General features: G+C 43.2%; 1 protein-coding gene across 1 annotated transcript in view; it reads right to left on the bottom strand.

Moving 5' to 3' along the window:
- Window positions 1-9,757: 9,757 nt before the first annotated feature.
- LOC120998343 (oocyte zinc finger protein XlCOF7.1-like) overlaps window positions 9,758-25,525 on the bottom strand; it is a 58,340-nt gene continuing 42,572 nt past the window's right edge. The window contains exon 4 of the mRNA XM_040429008.1: window positions 9,758-11,905. Within this exon, the coding sequence (XP_040284942.1) occupies window positions 10,617-11,905 (1,289 nt within the window). The 3' untranslated portion in view covers window positions 9,758-10,616. The remainder of the gene's footprint in view (window positions 11,906-25,525) is intronic.

The raw sequence follows: 25,525 nt of genomic DNA, 5'->3' as shown, positions 1-25,525 counted from the left end.
GTGTGTAGTGTATACTGTATATGGTGTGTGTGTAGTGTATACTGTATATGGTATGTGTATAGTGTATACTGTATATGGTGTGTGTGTAGTGTATACTGTATATGATGTGTGTATAGTGTATACTGTATATGGTGTGTGTGTGTATACTGTATATGGTGTGTAGTGTATACTGTATATGGTGTGTGTAGTGTATACTGTATATGGTATGTGTATAGTGTATACTGTATATGGTGTGTGTGTAGTGTATACTGTATATGATGTGTGTATAGTGTATATGGTGTGTGTATAGTGTATATGGTGTGTGTATACAGTATATGGTGTGTATGTAGTGTATACTGTATATGGTGTGTGTGTAGTGTATACTGTATATGGTATGTGTATAGTGTATACTGTATATGGTGTGTAGTGTATACTGTATATGGTATGTGTGTAGTGTATACTGTATATGGTGTGTAGTGTATACTGTATATGGTGTGTGTGTGTAGTGTATACTGTATATGGTGTGTGTGTGTGTAGTGTATACTGTATATGGTGTGTGTGTGTAGTGTATATAGTATATGGTGTGTAGTGTATAGTGTATATGGTGTGTGTAGTGTATACTGTATATGGTGTGTGTGTGTAGTGTATATAGTATATGGTGTGTAGTGTATACTGTATATGGTGTGTAGTGTATACTGTATATGGTGTGTGTGTAGTGTATACTGTATATGGTGTGTGTATAGTGTATACTGTATATGGTGTGTGTATAGTGTATACTGTATATGGTGTGTGTGTAGTGTATACTGTATATGGTATGTGTATAGTGTATACTGTATATGGTGTGTAGTGTATACTGTATATGGTATGTGTGTAGTGTATACTGTATATGGTGTGTAGTGTATACTGTATATGGTGTGTGTGTGTAGTGTATACTGTATATGGTGTGTGTGTGTGTAGTGTATACTGTATATGGTGTGTGTGTGTAGTGTATATAGTATATGGTGTGTAGTGTATAGTGTATATGGTGTGTGTAGTGTATACTGTATATGGTGTGTGTGTGTAGTGTATATAGTATATGGTGTGTAGTGTATACTGTATATGGTGTGTAGTGTATAGTGTATACTGTATATGGTGTGTGTAGTGTATACTGTATATGGTGTGTGTGTAGTGTATATAGTATATGGTGTGTAGTGTATACTGTATATGGTGTGTGTGTAGTGTATACTGTATGTGGTGTGTGTATAGTGTATACTGTATATGGTGTGTGTGTGTAGTGTATACTGTATATGGTGTGTGTGTAGTGTATACAGTATATGGTGTGGGTAGTGTATACTGTATATGGTGTGTGTGTAGTGTATACTGTATATGGTGTGTGTGTGTAGTGTATACTGTATATGATGTGTGTGTGTAGTGTATACTGTATATGATGTGTGTGTGTAGTGTATATAGTATATGGTGTGTGTGTGTAGTGTATATAGTATATGGTGTGTGTAGTGTATATAGTATATGGTGTGTGTGTAGTGTATACTGTATATGGTGTGTGTGTGTAGTGTATATAGTATATGGTGTGTGTGTAGTGTATACTGTATATGGTGTGTGTGTAGTGTATACTGTATATGGTGTGTGTATAGTGTATACTGTATATGGTGTGTGTGTGTGTATACTGTATATGGTGTGTGTGTAGTGTATACAGTATATGGTGTGGGTAGTGTATACTGTATATGGTGTGTGTGTAGTGTATACTGTATATGGTGTGTGTGTGTGTAGTGTATAGTGTATATGATGTGTGTGTGTAGTGTATACTGTATATGATGTGTGTGTGTAGTGTATATAGTATATGGTGTGTGTGTGTAGTGTATATAGTATATGGTGTGTGTAGTGTATATAGTATATGGTGTGTGTGTAGTGTATACTGTATATGGTGTGTGTGTGTGTAGTGTATATAGTATATGGTGTGTAGTGTATAGTGTATATGGTGTGTGTAGTGTATACTGTATATGGTGTGTGTGTGTAGTGTATATAGTATATGGTGTGTAGTGTATACTGTATATGGTGTAGTGTATAGTGTATACTGTATATGGTGTGTGTAGTGTATACTGTATATGGTGTGTGTGTAGTGTATATAGTATATGGTGTGTAGTGTATACTGTATATGGTGTGTGTGTAGTGTATACTGTATGTGGTGTGTGTATGTGTATACTGTATATGGTGTGTGTGTGTAGTGTATACTGTATATGGTGTGGGTAGTGTATACTGTATATGGTGTGTGTGTAGTGTATACTGTATATGGTGTGTGTGTGTAGTGTATACTGTATATGATGTGTGTGTGTAGTGTATACTGTATATGATGTGTGTGTGTAGTGTATATAGTATATGGTGTGTGTGTGTAGTGTATATAGTATATGGTGTGTGTAGTGTATATAGTATATGGTGTGTGTGTAGTGTATACTGTATATGGTGTGTGTGTGTAGTGTATATAGTATATGGTGTGTGTGTAGTGTATACTGTATATGGTGTGTGTGTAGTGTATACTGTATATGGTGTGTAGTGTATACTGTATATGGTGTGTAGTGTATACTGTATATGGTGTGTGTAGTGTATACTGTATATGGTATGTGTGTAGTGTATACAGTATATGGTGTGTGTAGTGTATACTGTATATGGTGTGTGTGTAGTGTATACAGTATATGGTGTGGGTAGTGTATACTGTATATGGTGTGTGTGTAGTGTATACTGTATATGGTGTGTGTGTGTAGTGTATACTGTATATGATGTGTGTGTGTAGTGTATACTGTATATGATGTGTGTGTGTAGTGTATATAGTATATGGTGTGTGTGTGTAGTGTATATAGTATATGGTGTGTGTAGTGTATATAGTATATGGTGTGTGTAGTGTATATAGTATATGGTGTGTGTGTAGTGTATACTGTATATGGTGTGTGTGTGTGTGTAGTGTATACTGTATATGATGTGTGTGTGTAGTGTATACTGTATATGATGTGTGTGTGTGTAGTGTATACTGTATATGATGTGTGTGTGTGTAGTGTATACTGTATATGGTGTGTGTGTAGTGTATACTGTATATGGTGTGTGTGTGTAGTGTATACTGTATATGGTGTGTGTGTGTAGTGTATACTGTATATGGTGTGTGTGTGTAGTGTATACTGTATATGGTGTGTGTGTGTAGTGTATACTGTATATGGTGTGTGTGTGTGTAGTGTATACTGTATATGATGTGTGTGTGTAGTGTATACTGTATATGATGTGTGTGTGTAGTGTATACTGTATATGATGTGTGTGTGTGTGTGTGTGTAGTGTATACTGTATATGATGTGTGTGTGTAGTGTATACTGTATATGGTGTGTGTGTAGTGTATACTGTATATGGTGTGTGTGTGTGTGTAGTGTATATAGTATATGGTGTGTAGTGTATACAGTATATGGTGTGTAGTGTATACTGTATATGGTGTGTGTGTAGTGTATACTGTATATGGTGTGTGTGTGTGTAGTGTATATAGTATATGGTGTGTAGTGTATACAGTATATGGTGTGTAGTGTATACTGTATATGGTGTGTGTGTGTGTGTAGTGTATACTGTATATGGTGTGTGTGTAGTGTATACTGTATATGGTGTGTAGTGTATAGTGTATATGGTGTGTGTAGTGTAGTGTATACTGTATATGGTGTGTGTGTAGTGTATACTGTATATGGTGTGTGACACTGTTCAGAGAGGTGTACTGTTTTCCCTCCTTGTAAATCTCACATTTGATGATGGACCACAGGTTCTCAATGGGGTTCAGATCAGGTGAACAAGGAGGCCATGTCATTAGATTTTCTTCTTTTATACCCTTTCTTGCCAGCCACGCTGTGGAGTACTTGGACGCATGTGATGGAGCATTGTCCTGCATGAAAATCATGTTTTTCTTGAAGGATGCAGACTTCTTCCTGTACCACTGCTTGAAGAAGGTGTCTTCCAGAAACTGGCAGTAGGACTGGGAGTTGAGCTTGACTCCATCCTCAACCCGAAAAGGCCCCACAAGCTCATCTTTGATGATACCAGCCCAAACCAGTACTCCACCTCCACCTTGCTGGCGTCTGAGTCGGACTGGAGCTCTCTGCCCTTTACCAATCCAGCCACCGGCCCATCCATCTGGTCCATCAAGACTCACTCTCATTTCATCAGTCCATAAAACCTTAGAAAAATCAGTCTTGAGATATTTCTTGGCCCAGTCTTGACGTTTCAGCTTGTGTGTCTTGTTCAGTGGTGGTCGTCTTTCAGCCTTTCTTACCTTGGCCATGTCTCTGAGTATTGCACACCTTGTGCTTTTGGGCACTCCAGTGATGTTGCAGCTCTGAAATATGGCCAAACTGGTGGCAAGTGGCATCTTGGCAGCTGCACGCTTGACTTTTCTCAGTTCATGGGCAGTTATTTTGCGCCTTGGTTTTTCCACACGCTTCCTGCGACCCTGTTGACTATTTTGAATGAAACGTTTGATTGTTCGATGATCACGCTTCAGAAGCTTTGCAATTTTAAGAGTGCTGCATCCCTCTGCAAGATATCTCACTATTTTTGACTTTTCTGAGCCTGTCAAGTCCTTCTTTTGACCCATTTTGCCAAAGGAAAGGAAGTTGCCTAATAATTATGCACACCTAATATAGGGTGTTGATGTCATTAGACCACACCCCTTCTCATTACAGAGATGCACATCACCTAATATGCTTAATTGGTAGTAGGCTTTCGAGCCTATACAGCTTGGAGTAAGACAACATGCATAAAGAGGATGATGTGGTCAAAATACTCATTTGCCTAATAATTCTGCACGCAGTGTATACTGTATATGGTGTGTGTAGTGTATACTGTATATGATGTGTGTGTAGTGTATACTGTATATGGTGTGTGTGTAGTGTATACTGTATATGGTGTGTGTGTAGTGTATACTGTATATGGTGTGTGTGTGTAGTGTATATAGTATATGGTGTGTAGTGTATACTGTATATGGTGTGTAGTGTATACTGTATATGGTGTGTGTAGTGTATACTGTATATGGTGTGTGTGTAGTGTATACTGTATATGGTGTGTGTGTGTAGTGTATATAGTGTGTAGTGTATACAGTATATGGTGTGTGTGTAGTGTATATAGTATATGGTGTGTAGTGTATACAGTATATGGTGTGTAGTGTATACTGTATATGGTGTGTGTGTAGTGTATACAGTATATGGTGTGTGTAGTGTATACTGTATATGGTGTGTGTGTAGTGTATACTGTATATGGTGTGTGTGTAGTGTATACTGTATATGGTGTGTGTGTAGTGTATACTGTATATGGTGTGTGTAGTGTATACTGTATATGGTGTGTGTATAGTGTATACGGTGTGTGTAGTGTATACTGTATACGGTGTGTGTAGTGTATACCGTATATGGTGTGTGTAGTGTATACTGTATATGGTATGTGTATACTGTATATGGTGTGTAGTGTATACTGTATATGGTGTGTGTGTAGTGTATACTGTATATGGTGTGTGTGTGTGTAGTGTATATAGTGTGTAGTGTATACTGTATATGGTGTGTGTGTGTAGTGTATACTGTATATGGTGTGTAGTGTATACTGTATATGGTGTGTGTATAGTGTATACTGTATATGGTGTGTGTATAGTGTATACAGTATATGGTGTGTGTATAGTGTATACAGTATATGGTGTGTGTGTAGTGTATACAGTATATGGTGTGTGTGTAGTGTATACTGTATATGGTGTGTGTGTAGTGTATACTGTATATGGTGTGTGTATAGTGTATACAGTATATGGTGTGTGTGTAGTGTATACAGTATATGGTGTGTGTGTAGTGTATACAGTATATGGTGTGTGTGTAGTGTATACTGTATATGGTGTGTGTGTAGTGTATACTGTATATGGTGTGTGTAGTGTATACTGTATATGGTGTGTAGTGTATACTGTATATGATGTGTGTGTGTAGTGTATACTGTATATGATGTGTGTGTGTAGTGTATACTGTATATGATGTGTAGTGTATACTGTATATGATGTGTGTGTGTGTAGTGTATACTGTATATGATGTGTGTGTGTGTGTAGTGTATACAGTATATGGTGTGTGTGTAGTGTATACAGTATATGGTGTGTGTGTAGTGTATACAGTATATGGTGTGTGTGTAGTGTATACTGTATATGGTGTGTGTGTAGTGTATACTGTATATGGTGTGTGTATAGTGTATACTGTATATGGTGTGTAGTGTATACTGTATATGATGTGTGTGTGTAGTGTATACTGTATATGATGTGTGTGTGTAGTGTATACTGTATATGGTGTGTGTGTAGTGTATACTGTATATGGTGTGTAGTGTATACTGTATATGATGTGTGTGTGTGTAGTGTATACTGTATATGATGTGTGTGTGTGTGTGTAGTGTATACTGTATATGGTGTGTAGTGTATACTGTATATGATGTGTATGTGTGTAGTGTATACTGTATATGGTGTGTAGTGTATACTGTATATGATGTGTGTGTGTGTAGTGTATACTGTATATGATGTGTGTGTGTAGTGTATACTGTATATGATGTGTGTGTGTGTAGTGTATACTGTATATGGTGTGTAGTGTATACTGTATATGATGTGTATGTGTGTAGTGTATACTGTATATGGTGTGTAGTGTATACTGTATATGATGTGTGTGTGTGTAGTGTATACTGTATATGGTGTGTGTAGTGTATACTGTATATGATGTGTGTGTGTGTAGTGTATACTGTATATGATGTGTGTGTGTATAGTGCAAGTGTTTTTTTTTTCTTTTTTTACTACTGTTTTTCTTGTTTGGATCCTTCCCCTACCAGTTACAGGGATACGGAGTGATAGACTTTCATGTTGGCTCCTGCCTTAGGGCTCCTTGAGGTGGAGCTGGTTGTAAGGCCCTCGGCCCCTCTTCGTTTGGCCCATATCTTGTAGACTGCCAGGCTTGGCCTCTTTTCTCCACCTGGTTATGTGTGCTGACGAGCACCATGTTTGTGCTTCTCTTACGTTGTTCTGACACTGGTTTTTCTTTTGGTTTGTTGGTTACCGCTGGTCATTTGTGGGTTGTATTTGCTCGGAGGCTCCTGCAGATGGCGACGTTGGGTGCCTTCCCGGACCCATACAGCTTTCAGTGTTAGGGTCCATTCACACGTCCTTATGAATGGTCTGGATCCGTTCCGCAGATGTGGACCCATTCATTTTCAATGGGGTTGGAAAAGATGCGGACAGCACACAGTGTTCTGTCCGCATCCGCATTTCCGGTCCGCGGCTCCGCAAAAAAATAGAACATGTCCTATTCTTGTCCGCAGCTCCTCTATATAGTGCCGGTGATGTGTGGTGTCAGTGTTTTGCGGTCCGCGTCTGAATGGACCCTTACTCAATTAGGTGTACGATGGTAACTCACAATGTAAAGGGGTTTAACTCCCCGCAGAAACGCAAAATGGCGTTCTCCACCTCCCTAAAACACGCGCCCGATGTCGCCTGTCTGCAGGAGTCCCACTTCACCCCGACTTCTCATCTGAAATATCTCCACCGCCGAACACTAGATGTTTCTCTTCTACATACATGCCTTTGAATCCCTCTCCGTGGCGGACACGTGGAGAGAACATGATGGCCCCAGAGGAGTTATATTACTCTCCAGTCCATCAGCTACAGACCCGCATTGGTATGATCTTGGCCTCTACGTTGGGCACATTGTGTCCCCATGGTCTGATCATGATGTAGCCTTGATGGAGTTTGCCTTTTCGAGACCGGGCTCTATACCGTTCTCCTGGAGATTGAACAAGTCTCTTTTAATTCGTCCCATTTTACACGATCAGTTCCACTCTGAGCTGTTGACCTTTTTCACAGAGAATGCCACCCCTGAGGTAGACCCCATGTTAGTTTGGCTGACTCATAAAGATTTCATGCGGGGGAAAATTATAGGAATAGCATCCCAACACGAGAAGGAACAGGACTTTACTCAGAGTGGGTTGGAAGCTAAACTTTCTAGGTTGGTTCAGGCCCATCAAAGGACTCCATCGCTTTACCTCTATTCTGCCTCGACGACTTAACAGGTTCTTACCGGATCTAATTTATGAAGATCAAGTTGGCTTCATACCAGGTACGAAAGCTCCAGATAACATTCGAAAAATTTAGAACTTAGTTTATGCTGGTAATAAGTCCCTTGTCCACTAGCGGTTTTAGATCTTGATATTGAAAAGGTCTTCGACACCGTGTCATGGGACTATCTCTCGCACATTCTGGGTGCTATGGGCATCAGGGGATCTTGAAACTCATCTATCTGAAACTCCCTGCTACCCATTTCTCACCTATTCAGATCCAACATGGTGCTCCTCAGGGTTGTCCCCTGCTTTATTTGGCATTGCAATGGAGCCCCTTCTTATTTATAATGGATCTCACCCCAACATTGCTGGTCTTTCTGTGGGTAATACTGAGAAGTTGAACCTTTTTTCTGATGACCTCCTTCTCCCCCTCACTTAACCCATCATGTCACTTCCCGTCCTGTTAAAGGTGTTGGAATCTGTGATGGACTGAACCGTCACTGGGGCTGCTGGAGACCCTGAGGGCTAGCATCCTTCCTACAGACTATGGACCCAGAACTATGGAGACCCCCCTCAGAACTATTAACACTGATTTATGTGTGGAGTTTATAGGCCACCTCTTTCCTATTGCCCATTAAAGGTGCAGGGTGTGAATCCAGCAACACAAAAAGTGTTACCTCTGCACTGAGACTCCCAATGAATGTGTTAGTTTATTTGTCCCTTTGTTCTATTGTGTTAGTGATGGGATTAAGAAGTAGCCAACTCCGGTGTAGAGGAGTAGATCACCCTATGATACACTCAGGAGATAATCCCATCACGTGTCTCCTCTCTCCCTATTCTTTTATTAAGATACTGGGGAGGGGATGTCTGTTTGCATGCTGTTCATGTTTGATTGAGTTATGTTGTTAGACTTCTTGAACTGTATATATACTGAGTTGGTCTTCAATAAAGTCAGTTCTTGATTTACTCTTCAACATTGGTGTTGGCTGATTGAGGAGTTTAGCTTTCTGTCCTCATATATTGGCTCTGTCCAATTATTAGGCAGGTTTGGGCTTAGGACACTGGAATGCGGGTTCCAGCGGAGCTGTTTTCTGACGGAGGTACCCAGTCAGGGTACTAGGCGGTCCGTCACAGAATTTTTCTCCGCAGTCTCGAGGCAGTCTATCAACCACTCTAAATCAGAGCTTCTTTGCAATGTCACACATCAGACCAGATCCTTTCCCTCTCAAAAGTTCCCATTTCGCTCTCAAAAGTTCCTATTTCAAGTACACTTGAGCTGTCAGATCAGAGGTACACACGAGCGGTCAGAACAGAGGTACACACGAGCGGTCAGATCAGAGGTACACACGAGCGGTCAGATCAGAGGTACACATGAGCGGTCAGATCAGAGGTACACACGAGCAGTCAGATCAGAGGTACACACGAGCAGTCAGATCAGAGGTACACATGAGCTGTCAGCTGACGGAATTCAAAGAAAACAAATGTCACAGTTTGCAGACTCATTCTTGTTTCTCAGAAAGGGCTGATCATTTTTAATAAAGATCAATTGGAAAAAAGATTTTTAGCCCAAAATGATTAAAATGCAATCATAGCAAATGCCCCCAAAGGTGTCCATAGCCTTTGACTTATTACTTCTTAGTTAGACTACTGGGGAATGCATTAGATGGAGCGCTCCTCTAATAGTTTGCGTCGGATCATATATTTGTCTCCGTTACCTGCGGCCCGATTTTCGTATTCTCATTTAGATCTAGGAGTGATTTCATTTCCCGTTTGCTTAGGTTCCACTTTATAAAAAGGGGACTGAAGTTTCTATGTCCTTATCTGTGTCGTCAATAAGAATCAGGGACTTCGGGGGTTTCTAGGAGGGATGAGACGTGGGTTGTATAGTGAAATTGGCCATATCTAGATTACTGTTCTGTCCGTTACTAGTAGATGGTGTAGTAGGTCCAGGGGTGGAGTACAGATGCACATGCCTTTGGTATACTAGTGGATATCCCTAATTTAGCTGGAGTGCATGGTGCGCTGTGATCGAACCTGCCTTGTACTGCTGATGTTTGGCCTTTATAGCTTGATATCTTTCCAGAAAAGTGGTCAGAGATAGCTTGTACTGCGACCTTTGGTTGTGGATTCCATAGAGTATGTATCTTCCAGGCAACTAAAGCCTCCTGCCTGAAAAGCAGGTATGCTAGAGTAGGGGTGCACCACCGATGAGGCCAGGTGAGGCAATAGGGGGGCAGCGAAAGGGCCATCGGCAATGAGCGATTTCATTGTGGCAAAGGGGTTGGGTTAAGAAATTGGCATTGGCGGGGGGTGCCGTTTCAGTTTTCATATCAGGCAACAGAAAGTCTAGGTGCACCCCTGTGCTCGAGGTGTCAGGTGGGTTTCTAGGCTTGCGGTTTGAGTAAGTCAGAATGATTCAGATGGTTATCAAAATGCAGAGCCTCTGGGGATATGTGGCTTGTTGTTCTTCGCTAGGATTGTCTTAGCAATATAGTGTTAGAGTTGGTACTAAATGTCCAGCATTAGGATTGTATGGTTTATTAAACTGTTGGAAGATACATGTCGTGGATTCATGTTGGTTTCTCCCCTGTGTGACATCTCTGATGAACCTTGAGCTGGTTTTTAGTAATAAAATTTTCCCCACATTCTGAGCATGAATACGGCTTCTCTACTGTGTGGATTCTCTCATGCCTCACAACTTGTGATTCATACATAAAACATATTCCACATTCTGAGCATGAATACGGCTTTTCTCCTGTGTGAATTCTCTGATGTCTAAGAAGACTTGCTTTATCTGTAAAACATTTCCCACATTCAGAACAGGAATACGGCTTCTCTCCGGTGTGATGTCGCCGATGCTTGACAAGACCTGATTTATCTGTAAAACATTTCCCACATTCTGAACATGAATATGGCTTCTCTCCTGTGTGAATTCTCTGATGAATTCTGAGGTTGTCTTTAGTAATAAAACCTTTTCCACATTCGGAACATAAATATGGTTTTTCTCCTGTGTGACTTCTCTGATGGACCTCGAGCATGTTTTTAGTAATAAAACATTTCCCACATTCTGAGCATGAATATGGCCTCTCTCCTGTGTGAATTCTTCTGTGTTTATATAGATTTGAGAGGTTTGTATACAGTTTTCCACATTCCCCACACTGATGCCTTTTACCCCCCAGGGTATATGTGGTCATCTGTGATTGGTCAGGAAAAGGTTCCTCATTATTAGAATTATTTGATAGATATAGATTTGAGGTAATAATCTGTGCTTGGTCAGGAGAAGGTTCCTCGTGATTAGGGGAATCGTACGATAGGTCTGTACTGTGAAGTCCTAGATGTACATTACAAGTGATTAGGTTCTCTCCTGAAGAACGCTGCCTGATATCTTCATCTACTACTTCATAATCTAGTGATAAGTTTATGACATTCTCTTCTGAAGTGCACGGCCTGATATCTTCATCTTCTACTTCATAATTTAGTGATAAGGTTGGGAGGTTTTCTTCTGAAGTGCACGGCCTGATATCTTCATCTTCTACTTCAGAATTTAGTGATAAGTTTATGATGTTCTCTCCTGAAGAGCGCGGCCTGATATCGTCATCTGCTACTTTATAATCTAGTGATAAGGTTGGGAGGTTTTCTTCTGAAGAGCGCGGCCTGATATCGTCATCTTCTACTTTATAATCTAGTGATAAGGTTGGGAGGTTTTCTTCTGAAGAGCGCGGCCTGATATCGTCATCTTCTACTTTATAATCTAGTGATAAGGTTGGGAGGTTTTCTTCTGAAGAGCGCGGCCTGATATCGTCATCTTCTACTTTATAATCTGGAGATAACATGCCCTCAGAGTTCTTTCTAGGAATTTCTGTTAAGATAAAAAAAAAAAGTTTTTTTATCCAAACCACACACATTTATAACCTTTCTACTAAGCTGGAAGCACACATGCAGTTTTTGAATAAGACAAAAAGAAGTAGTACAAGTCCTTCCTTTATATTCCCTTTTCAATTTAAATCCACTCCTTGCTTTGGGTAAAAAAAAACAACTAAAAACTTGCCTGTGCGACTCCTCCCTTATAAATCTCTATATAACACTTTATAATGGATGGGTGATAAAGTCCAGGACTCTGCTCTACACTCACTGATCACTTCTATTACATAAACCGACCTGAGAACATTCAGAAATCTAAAAACCACAACCTTCTCTGACAATCAGGTCTGTCCTCTGCCAGCACATTAGGCCGTTCAATACCAATTGGGCATGACTTTAATACAATAACTTAACCCCTTAGAGTCCAGCCCATTTTGGGCCTGAAAGGGGTTCTTCAGTTTCATAATGACATTTTTTTTAATCTGCTTAGAATACCCTAAACATTGCAAATTTTTGCCCCATATACCTGTTTTTCATGTCAGAGATTTCCTTCCCCTGTCCTCCGTATCAGCTCATCTGGGCAGGATGTTTACATGCAGAACTTCCTGCTGAGTTTTTTAACCAAGTCCAGCATGCGTTTGATCTTTAATATTTCACAGGGCTTGCTCCACTTGGCTGACATGGAGAGGGGAGATGTAGGGGGTGTGATTACTGCAGATCGAAGAGTGCATCACGTAGAGCAAGTCCTATGAAACATTACAGAGCAAAGCATGCTGGGTTTGGTTCGGAAACCCAACAGGAAGCTGATGACAACAGGAAGTTCTGCATGTAAACATCCTGCCAAGATGCAGTGATACTAAAAAGAAAGGAGAGGGAAAATTCTGACATGAAAAACAGGCATATGTGCCAATAAGGTATTTGAGGTACTCTAGGCAGGTAAGAAATGTCATTACTAAAATGGAGAACCACTTTAATAACCAAATTGTCCCATTCTGAGAACAGGGAGGCAGAGGTGAAGGTGGATTATCAGCTCGCTCAGGTTATAGCTGAAGTTCATAGAACTTCAGGTAGAGGGGAGAAAGCAGCATGATAGAAAAGTGAAAAAGATGAAACACCCAGAGCGGAGTCAGCATGAGAGGAGCGTCCTCTGGTTCATTTATACTTTGTGGACTCTCAATACCAAGAAGGCGTCCCCTATTATATTTCTCACTGGACACAATCCTGAGGAATCCTGTGTGGATATAAGGGACTTTTCCTTCTGAAGGAACCATATCATTTCCTTTGAATCTCGTTTGCATCAAGTCTGTTAAATAACTTTCTTTGTAGCTTTTAGCAATAAAATGGTGGAGTGACCTCTACCCTCCAACCTGCTTTAAGTGCATTTTTCTTCTTCCATATAATTACCAGTATCAGAGCCCGCCCGCAGCGCCCGGGTACATTCACCCACCGCTATATTGGTATACTTTACCTCTTTGTGTATTAATACTACCTTTCTTGCTGGATTTGCGCTTCCCTATTCCACAGTACTAACTGTGGTTTTTTTGTTTTATATTTTTGGCGCATCATATATTGTTACCACACAGTGTTTTTTTGTTTATTTATTTTTAATATCGGGAAGGGTGCGATTTACATTTATCTTTTATTTATTTATTTTTAACGTCCCCATAGGGGACTTGAACATGTGATTGTCTGATCTCTTCTCCCATGGACTCCAAGAATTAACATTGCAGTCTATGGTAGATTAGCTATGTTCTTATCTGCCACAGGAACGGCTACGGCCACACAGAGTATTTTGGAAGAGGTTTTTAGGCAGATCTGCCCGCAGTTTTTCCAAAGTCAAAAGTGGATTTGAAAGGAATCAGAAATATGAAAGGAAGAATTTATACTTCTCTTTCCTGGTGAATCCACTTCTGGCTTTGGCCTACTTTGGCCTACCCAAAGGCTCCCTTGATCTCGACTGCTCAGATTCAATGGACTCAACTGACCACGGCATCTGAGGGGTTGAATGTCCATGATCGGTGATGCTGCCGATCATAGACATTGCCTAAGTAAGTGTTTTTAATCTTATTTGTTTCCATGAATTAAATAAAAATTTTACGAATTGCTAGATACTGTGTCTTCTGTGGATCTCACAAGGCCTCGCAGGACTTGCTCAGCTGAATGTAATGACACCGTTCACTTAGCGATCCGTTGTGTCAGTCTGGAGATAATGAAGATTTCATCTACATGCGAATGAGCGGTTCAGTGCACTGAGGGTGGTCCATGGCACTCTGTGCCTCCTCCTGCTTCCTCTGCCGGCCCCTCCCTCTCCTTTTAGATTGGCAGGGCCTCTTCAGATGACTATTGAGAAGTCAACTAACCTCTTGGCTCCACATGATCTCATGATGGGGTGAGAGACGCAGCTTCCTCCCTCATTCTAACCATTTCAATGCTGTGATCAGCACTGACAGCAGCATCTAAGAGGCTAAACTCTGATCCCAGCAGTATGATAGTATACGATGGTGTGATCAGCGCTGACAGCAGCATCTAAGAGGCTAAACTCGGATCCCAGCAGTGACAGCAGAGTGCCAGCTGTATGATAGTATAGGATGGTGTGATAAGCACTGACAGCAGCATCTAAGAGGCTAAACTCTGATCCCAGCAGAGTGCCAGCTGTATGATAGTATAGGATGCTGTGGACACTGCCACTGTGCGCCAACTACTTACTTCAGTGCTGCCCATGTCCGGTGCAGAGCATCACCTGACAATAACCTGGTGACAGAAACCCCCTGTCTGTGCTCCACACTGCAGGTCTGGGCAGGCGGCGGGCGGCCAGCAGCACAGTCTGGGGAACGAGGTGAGTATATGGAGTATATTATTTTTACTGCCCGTGAAGGGGGTCACAATCCTGGGCATATTACTGTGAGGGGGCACACATCTGGGCATATTACTGTGAGGGGGCACACATCTGGGCATAGCTACTGTGAGGGGGCACATATCTGGGCATAGCTACTGTGAGGGGGCACATATCTGGCCATAGCTACTGTGAGGGGGCACATATCTGGCCATAGCTACTGTGAGGGGGCACATATCTGGCCATAGCTACTGTGAGGGGGCACATATCTGGCCATAGCTACTGTGAGGGGCACATATCTGGGCATAGCTACTGTGAGGGGGCACATATCTGGGTATAGCTACTGTGAGGGGGCACATATCTGGGCATTGCTACTGTGAGGGGGCACATATCTGGGCATTGCTACTGTGAGGGGGCACATATCTGGGCATAGCTACTGTGAGGGGGCACATCTGGGCATTGCTACTGTGAGGGGGCACATCTGGGCATTGCTACTGTGAGGGGGCACATCTGGGCATTGCTACTGTGAGGGGGCACATATCTGGGCATTGCTACTGTGAGGGGGCACATATCTGGGCATTGCTACTGTGAGGGGGCACATATCTGGGCATTGCTACTGTGAGGGGGCACATATCTGGGCATTGCTACTGTGAGGGGGCACATATCTGAGCATAACTACTGTGAGTGGGCACATATATGGGCATAGCTACTGTGAGGGGGCACATATCTGGGCATAGCTACTGTGAGGGGGCACATATTTGGCAATAACTACTGTGAGGGGCACATATCTGGGCATAACTAGTATGAGGGGGCACATATCTGGGCATTGTTACTATGAGGGGCACATATCTGGGCATAACTACTAAGAAGGGCAAATATCTGGGTATAACTACCATGAGGGGCACATATCTAGTCATCGCTACTGTGAAGGGGCACATATCTGGGTATAACTACTGTAAGTGGGCACATATTTGGGCATATATACTGTGAGGGGGCACATATCTGGGCATAGCTACTAGGGATCGACCGATATAGATTTTTTAGGGCCGATACCGATAATTTGTGAACTTTCAGGCCGATAGCCGATAATTTATACCGATATTCTGGGAATTTTCATTTTTGAGAAAAAAAAAATTCCTACACAAATCTGCTGAAAATTAATATGTTTATTGTTAATGTGTATTTTTTTTTGTTTATTGTTAATGTGTATTTTTTTTTTATAAATCTTTTTCATTTATACTTAATATTTTTGTGTTTTTTTTTTTACTAACTTTTAACCCCCTTAGGGACTAGAACCCTTGTCCTATTCCCCCTGATAGATCTCTATCAGGGTGAATAGGATCTCACACTGTCCCTGCTGCTCTGTGCTCTGTGCACACAGCAGCATGGAGCTGAACATGGCAGCCAGGGCTTCAATAGCGTCCTGGCTGCCATGGTAACCGATCGGAGCCCCAGGCTTACACAGCTGGGGCTCCGATTGGAGGAGCAGGGAAGAGGGGATCCTGTGGCCACTGCCACCAATGATTAATACTGGGTGGGGGGGGGAGCACTGCGCCACCAATGTTTTTACTATTGGCCGGGATTGGGATGGGGGTGGGGGGCGCACTGCGCCACCAATGATTAATATTGGGGGGGCGCACTGCGCCACCAATGAAGATAAGTCTCTCGATCATTCATATACAGGAGGCGGGAGCTGGCTGCAGAATCACATAGCCGGCTCCCGACCTCTATCAGCGGTAGCTGCGATCCGCGGCACCTGAGGAGTTAACTACCGCGGACCGCAGCTATTGCTCATAGAGGTCGGGAGCCGGCTATGTGATTCTGCAGCCAGCTCCCGCCTCCTGTATATGAATGAATGAGAGGCTTATCTTCATTGGTGGCGCAGCGGCCACAGCCCCTCCCCTCCTCTTGTCCTCCCTCCTCTCATTGGCGGCAGCGGCAGCACAGGGGGAGGAGACACTGCTTCCTTCTCCCCTGTGCTGCGGAGGGAACACAGAGAGCGCTGAGAGCAGCGCGTTCTGTGTTCCCAATACGTTATCGGTATATCGGCAAAATAGATGCCGATACCGATAACGTTCAAAATCCTCAATATCGGCCGATAATATCGGCCAAACCGATAATCGGTCGATCCCTAATAGCTACTGTGAGGGGCACATATCTGGGCATAGCTACTGTGAGGGGCACATATCTGGGCATAGCTACTGTGAGGGGAACATATCTGGGCATAGCTACTGTGAGGGGCACATATCTGGGCATAGCTACTGTGAGGGGAACATATCTGGGCATAGCTACTGTGAGGGGCACATATCTGGGCATAGCTACTGTGAGGGGCACATATCTGGGCATTGTTACTATGAGGGGCACATATCTGGGCATAACTACTATGAAGGGCAAATATCTGTGTATAACTACCATGAGGGGCACATATCTGGGTATAACTACTGTGAATGGGGCACAATGCTGGCATAACTACTGTGTGGTGGCATAAAGGGGTAATGGGAGAATAATTACTATGTGGGTGGCATTTAGCGGACTGGGTGGGATCAGGTGCTTAGTTATGTTTTGGGCGAAGTTAGAGCCGTGGCCTCGAGCAGGAAACATTTGCTTCACGCGCTGCACATAATCCTCCTCTAACTTCTTCTCAAAAGCTGGGAGGTTTCCATTATTACTGCTGCCTATGAGCAGAAGCTCCTGTCTCCATGTGCAGTCTATGGGCAGACATGACAGCAGCTCCTCTCCACCCAGCACCTCAGAGACAGCTGAGAAGTACAGACAGAGACAGCCGAGAATTACAGACAGAGACAGCCGAGAATTACAGACAGAGACAGCCGAGAATTACAGACAGAGACAGCCGAGAATTACAGACAGAGACAGCTGAGAATTACAGACAGAGACAGCAGAGAATTACTGCGCAGCCCAGTATCACAGAACATGAGCGCGCTCCTGTCAGCGCGCCATGTTCCCTCCGCAGCACAGTGGAGGAGTCACTCTCTCCCTCCCCCTGTGCCACCGCTAACAATAAGAAGAGAGAGGGGCGGACGCACTGCGCCACCAATGATAATTAATGTCTAATACAGATACAGGAGACGGGTGCCAGCGGCAGAATCACATAGCCTGCACCCAACCGATGTGACAGGGAGCTAGGTGCAGCACCTGAAGGGTTAACTTCCGCGGATCGCAGCGCCCTGTCACAGAGGTCGGTGCAGGCTATGTGATTCTGCCGCCGGCACCCGCCTCCTGTATCTGTATTAGACGTTAATTATCATTGGTGGCGCAGTGCGCCCCCCTGCCTAGTATTAGAGTAATTAGTGGCGCAGTGCGCCCCCCCAGTATTAAAATCATTGGTGGCAGTGGCCACAGGGTCCCCTCCTCCTCATTGGTGGCAGTGGCAGCTTCTGATCGGAGCCCCAGCAGTGTAATCCTGGGGCTCCGATCGGTTACCATGGCAGCCAGGATGCTACTGAAGCCCTGGCTGCCATGGTAACCTCCCTGCTGCTGTGTGCACTATACACAGGGCAGCCGGGACAGTGTGAGGTCCGTCACCCTAACAGAGCTCTATCAGGGTGAATGGGACAAGGGATGAAAGATCCCAGGTTCTGGCCCCTAAGGGGGGAAATAGGTATTAAATAAACTGTAAAAAACAAACAAACAAACACCAAAATATTAAGTATAAATCACCCCCTTTTCCCAATTTTACATATAAAATATATAAACAGTAAATAAATAAACATATCGCCACGCCCGAAAAGTCCGTACTACTAAAATATAAAAAAAATCTCCTATGCGGTGAGCACCGTAACAGAAAAATAGTCACCATGTCCCCCCAAAAAATAGGATCGGACTGTTCTATTATGGGCCGGACGTTCCATAAAATGTAGAATACACGCGGCTTTTTTTGGTGTTTTATTTTTTCCGCGTGGTATCAAAATCGAATCAAAATTTTGGTATCGCAACAACCCTAGTGTGTGTAATGCCGTCCAGCACATCCATACGTCAGCGCTATATAAGTGCAGAAAATAAATCCATCCATCCCCTGCTGCAGGAACATCCACATTCTGATACACAGGACGGACTTCAGGTGCGGAAACCTCTACAACAAACCTGCCATGTGTGAACACACCCTAATGCAGCAGTACAGTAAAGCGAGAAACGTGTGTGTGTGGAGCTCAGGGATCGGCCGCTGATCGGGGACGTCTGTCACCCCCCTATGTATCCTGGAGCAGATACTTAGAGTAGGAGAAAGCGGAGCCCATGACATATTGTGGAGCCTCCGCAGCCTGAACACTCCGGGCCGTACATCTACTGCTAGAAGACACATGTCCGCTCTGACAGGACCATCAGACTGGAGGAGGAGAGAGAAGAGCCCGGTGATCCCACCTTCTCCTCCGGTCACACATAGCACCTTGTGTCTTCTCTGCTTGTGGAGTGACTAGAGGATCCCAGACATGAAGGGAGGAGAACTACTGGAATAAGGATGTGTTCACACCACGTCTGAGCCTTCCATCAGAGGTAGATAACATGTGGAGCTCCTACATCACATGTCATTACACGCGTGTACACACTGCACATGACCGGACTGAGGCTCTAACACGGCCTCTTCTCACCTCGTCTCTTCTTACCTGGTGATGTCAGAGGTCGGGGAACCTCCATCATGGCCTCCTTGTACAGATCCTGGTGTCCTTCTACGTACTCCCACTCCTCCATGGAGAAATAGACCGCCACATCCTGACACCTTACAGGAACCTGACAACACAATGACACCGTCATCACCCAGACCCTCCAGTGCTGTTACTGGAGAATTTCCCAGCATTCCCAGCAGTGTCACCTCTCCAGTCAGCAGCTCCATCATCTTGTGGGTGAGCTCTAGGATCTTCTGCTCATGTATCAGGGGAGGAGGCTCTGTGATGGGGGTCCTGCTCCACCCTTCTGACTCATGGAGGATGGGAGTCCCCCCCGATGTCTTCTTCACTATGGTGTAATCCTGTGGATGGAGAGAGACACTTAGGGAAAGAAATTCCTTCCTGACTCCAGATCTGCACTCAGAATCCCTCCCTGGATCATGGCCCCATCTCCAGTAATCTAGTCACTAGAAGCTGGGATATTATTACCCTCCAGACCTCCAGGCCCCTTCTGGACTCTTCTAGAGAATCCCCCATGACGCCTTCCTCTGGCAGAGAGCTCCATAGTCTCACTGCTCTTACAGTAAAGACTCCTCTTCTATGTTGGTGGAGAAACCTTCTTTCATCTAGATGTAGTGAAGGCCTCCTTGTTATAGTCCAGTATCATCTAGATGTCAGACTAGTGGTAGAAATCCTCCCTCCAGGCCACACTCCGGCCATCTCCTCCTCTGCTTCCTCTCCTCCTGGGTACAACGTGCCTACTTACCTCCTCATGGCTTCTACAACATGACTATTGGTCTCCATGATCCATCACTGACCATACTGGTGGCTGATCTTCAGGTTCTCCATCACTTGGAAGGTCTGGAGGCCGTTCTCCAGGACCCTGGACTCTTCCTATCACTTCCTATGATGGATTCTCCTTCCCAATGTCTGACTTTTTACAGAATACAATAAAGAGGAGAGAAATCTAGAAAAGTTTACCTCTCCGCTCAGCAGGGAGATGATCTCCAAGGTGAAGTCTAATATTCTTCTGCTGATCTCCTTCCTGTCCATCCTTGGTGGTCATTCAGGAGAAGAAGAGAGACCTGGAGGAGCTGGAGGCTTCTAGTACTGCAGGCGCCTTTATGAGGAGAGGAGAGGCTGGAAATCCTCCAGGGACAAGAGCATTAGTGAGATCCAGAACCGCACTTACTGCTCCTGGAGAGACCCCGCTTCTCAGAGCCCCCAGCACCAGGGATAAAGGGGGATTCTGGAGAAATGGCTGATACCAGAGAGAAGAAGAGGCTCCAGACACCACAGCAGTGACTACCGACCAGGACCTGCTCTGTATCTGCTGCACTGCAAGAGCTGAAGGACCTGGGATGACGTCACCGTCATGTGATCAGTGCAGGGGGCGGAGCTCAGCAGTGGAGAGAAGTAGTGCTGAAGGACCTGGGATGATGTCACTGTCATGTGATCATTGCAGGGGGTGGAGCTCAGCAGTGGAGAGAAGTAGTGCTGAAGGACCTGGGATGTTGTCACTGTCATGTGATCAGGAGGGGCGGAGCTCAGCGGTGGAGAGATGAGAACAGACTTCTGTGAAGGAAATTTTAACTCTTAGTGTACTGGCTCTGCAAAGACTGGATATACTAGGGTGTAATGCTCTGCAGAGACCGGATATACTAGGGTGTAATGCTCTGCAGAGACCGGATATACTGGGGTGTCCATTGCGGGATCATGCTCCGTTTATGAGCATGATCCTCCGTTCTGGACTTGCAGGAGTGTCGGGCAGTACACTGATTTATAATGCTGTGTGTCTCTGCCTGATGTAGTGTCCCACTAGGTAAAGGTGGGCACTACACAAGGGTTAATGTGTTTATTGCATTTACTGCCATGTGTTGTATTCCCCTGTGTTAGCTGGGTGTCAGGCCTGTCAGGATGCAGTTTAGCCTCCCAGGCGTTAGAGGGAGCTAGAGAGCCCTGGTTATATATAGGTAGGCCCAGACAGGGGAGAGTTAGTGTATTCCAGGGGACTAGAGGAGTCACTTAGTCGACCTGAAGCTCCTGAGGCTAGGCTTAGCTCAGTGGAGACACCCCAGTAGTAGGAATGGACCTCCTGGGAGAAACCTGCAGCTTCCCTACCAAGCACTGCAAAGTATTAGTTGTATACCCTCCAAGTATCATGCATGATTTATACTTGCCATTATATGGAAAGACAACCTGCTTGTGAAGTATTGTTCAAGGGACTGCATTACCGTCTACTGTAACTGTCTGTACAAAGTTGGACTGTTTTTCCACCAAGTAAAGCAACGTTTGGTTTACCAACTGCGTACTCTATTAATCCTCCTATAAATCGGTGTGCCACCGTTACAGGCACTGGCGTCATGAACCTTAAAGGGACCTTGCCTCAGGCACTCTAAACACCTACAACATCCAGGATACCTCACATACCATCAGGCCTGGTCTCTACATCCCGAGTGTGCCCCAGAGGAACTAGTGTCTGCCTCTCCTTCATTGCCGCATGCCTGCCCAGGGTTCTCCTCAGAAAGGTGAGTAACCCTCGATTGCCCGTACCGTGACCTCCCTGTCGCTATACCCTGCAGGTCTGGCGTGCTGCACTGCCTACAAAAACTGAGCCCCCACACATCTCCGTAGACATAACTATAAAAAGTTATGGGGGTCAGAATATCACGATAAAAAGAATTTGAGTTCTGACGTTTACAGCACTGACTGACGGGGTTTGCTGCAGTGAGTGGGCCTGGTCCTGAGCGGGGGTGCTATCACGGTTGACACCTTTCCCAACAAAAAATCCACGTCAAGTTAAAAAGGTTGACGTGGATTAACACAGGTGTTATTTAACCCCTTCAAGACCAAGCTAGTTTTTACCTTCCTGCCCAGGCCATTTTTAGCAAATCTGATCAGTGTCACTTTATGTGGTAATAACTTTAAAACGCTTTGACTTATCTAGGCCGTTCTGAGACTGTTTTCTCGTCACATATTGTACTTCATGACAGTAGTAAAATTGAGTCAAAAAATGACATTTTTATTTATAAAAAAAATACCAAATTTACCAAAAATTAGGAAAAATTAGCAAATTTCCAAATTTTAATTTCTCTACTTCTATAATACATAGTAATACCTCCAAAAATAGTTATTAATTTTCATTCCCCATATGTCTACTTCATGTTTGGATCATTTTGCGAATGCCATTTTAATTTTTGGGGACGTTAGAAGGCTTAGAAGTTTAGAAGCAAATCTTTTATAAAGCTTGCATAATAGAAACCACCCAAAAATGACCCCATTTTAGAAACTACACCCCTCAAGGTATTCAAAACAGATTTTACAAACTTTGTTAACCCTTTAGGTGTTCCACAAGAATTAAAGGAAAATGGAGATGAAATTTCAGAATTTCACATTTTTGGCAGATTTTCCATTTTAATCTATTTTTTCCAGTAACAAAGCAAGGGTTAACACCCAAACAAAACTCAATATTTATTACCCTGATTCTGTAGATTACAGAAACACCCCATTTATGATCGTAAACTGCTGTACGGGCAGACGGCAGGGCGCAGAAGGAAAGGAACTCCACATGGTTTTTGGGGGGCCATGTCCCATTTGAAGCCCCCCTGATGCACCCCTAGAGTAGAAACTACAAAAAATTACCCCATTTTGGAAACTACGGAATAAGTTGGCAGTATTGTTGGTACTATTTTAGGGTACATATGATTTTTGGTTGCTCTATATTACACTTTTTGTGAGGCAAGGTAACAAAAAATAGCTGTTTTGGCACCGTTTTTATTTTTTGTTATTTACAATTTTCATCTGACAGGTTAGATCATGATCTATTTTTATAGAGCAGGTTGTCACGGACGCGACAATACCAAATATGACTACTTGTTTTGGTTGTTTATTTCAGTTTTACATAACAAAGCATTTTTGAAAGCCGTAGTTTTATTTACTTTTTGGGCGAATGTCTTATGTAGGGTCTCATTTTTTGCAGGATGAGATGACGGTTTTATTGGTACAATTTTGGAGTGTGTATTACATTTGATCGCTTGGTATTACACTTTTTGTGATGTAAGATGACAAATATGTATACTTTTTTTATTTATTAAAGTTTTACACAATAACAGCATTTTTAAAACAAAGAAAATCATGTTTTAGTGTCTCCATATTCTGAGAGCCATAGGTTTTTTTATTTTTTGGGCGTTTGCCTTAGGTAGGGTCTCATTTTTGGCGGGATGAGATGACGGATTGATTGGTATGATTTTGGGGTGCGTATGACTTTTTGATCGCTTGGTATTACACTTTTTGTGTTGTAAGGTGACAAAAAATTGCTTTTTTACCACAGTTTTTATTTTTTTACAGTGTTCACCCGAGGGGTTAACTCATGTGATATTTTTATAGAGCAGGTCATTACGGACGTGGCAATACCTAATATGTCAACTTTTATTAAAGTTTTATACATTAATATTTTTGAAACAAAAAAAATCATGTTTTAGTGTCTTCATAGTCTGAAAGCCATATTTTTTTATATTTTTTGGGCGATTGTTTTAGGTAGGGGCTAATTTTTTGGCGGGATGATGTGACTGTTAGATTGATACTATTTTGGTGGTGAAAAGCCCTTTTGATCGTTTGGCGTTGAACTTTTAGTGATGTAAGGTGACAAAAAAATGTTTTTTTTAGCACAGTTTTTATTTTTTGACAGTGTTTACCTCAGGGGTTAGATCATGTGATGTTTTTATAGAGCCAGTCTATACGAACGCGGCGATATGTAATATGTCTACTTTTCTTTTCTTTCTTTTTTTTTTTTACAAAAATTTTTTACTTTATTTTGGAAAAAGGACATTTTTATTTTTACTTGAAACTTACATTTTTTTATTATAACAAAAACACTTTTTTTTTCCCTTTACTTTTTATATTTGTCCCACTTTGGGACTTCACCACTGAGAGTTGCCTAGGAGACCCAGTGCTCAGGCTGGATTTCCTTGGCTTCCGTAGGCTGGCAGCTCCGATGCCTGTGTAAGGCATCGGGGCTGCCATGGCAACCATCGACCCCCTGCCAGCGCAGCATAGGGGGGCGATGGAGTCAGAGGGAGCCCCTCCCTCTGTATACCCCGCACGTGCCGCGGTCAGCGCTGACTGCCGCACGTGAAATGGTTAATCCGCCGGCATCACCACACAGCGATGCTGGCGGATGCAGCAGGGGCCCGGTTATCAGTAACAGCCGGGCCCGTGCTGCAGATCGGGCGGGTGCAGCTCCTGCACCCGCCCGATCCCATCACGTACATGCACGTGAGGATGCAGCAAGGAGCCACATTTGCTCATGTACATGTACGTGAGGATGCGGGAAGGGGTTAATCATAATTTACGTTTTGCTCTATTTTATTTTTCAATAAAGTCAAACTTTTCACTCTTGGGGACACCCTGTGTATTTAAGTTTAATTTAGCCTCTATTTTTTAAAATGTTTCTACTGGGATTTGAACTCACAGCCATCTATTTTAAAGGCAAGAACCTTAACCACTGAGCTATAGAGCTCAACGTTAAACTGCTGAAAATATATTATGGCTAAAAACCTCAGTAGTAGTTTTCCATGTATTGTACATTCATATATATCAGAGGTATCATTTTATATTTTTTTTAGTAATTACGTATTTATTTTTGTACCATTACTAAAAAAATATAAAATAATACTTCTGCTGTATATGAATACCTAATACATGACAAACTACTCTGAGGTTTTTCTGCAACAGTTTCACATTGAGCTCTATAAACGGTCTCTAGAAAAGTTTCAAAAAAAGGAGCTAAATAAGACTTGAATACACAGGGTGTCCTCAGCATATGGACAATGCTTGGGTGTACCCCCTTCATGTTCATAGCACTGACTCCATATATGGACACAGCCATATATAGAGTCGGAGCAGGGACTCCTGAACCAGGGACTGGAGTCCTGACTAGGTCCTGTCTGTCAGTGGTTTGCTGTTCAGCAGCAGTGAAGCAGGGGACTGGCCCTGCATAGAGGATCTGTACCAGGATCAGTGGATCTGTAGAGACCATAAGAATCTGTACTGGGAGCAGTGGAGACAACAAGGATCTGTGTCAGGTTAGTTTCACACTAGCGGTAAATTCTTCCAGGAGGCTGTTCCAGCAGGGAAACAGGCTGCTGAAAGACATTGTATCCAGCAT

This window comes from Bufo bufo, chromosome 4 (genome assembly GCF_905171765.1).
Source record: "Bufo bufo chromosome 4, aBufBuf1.1, whole genome shotgun sequence".
NCBI lineage: Eukaryota > Metazoa > Chordata > Amphibia > Anura > Bufonidae > Bufo > Bufo bufo.
Note: the sequence above shows the minus strand (reverse complement) of the source record. Positions and strands in the feature narration are given on the sequence as shown.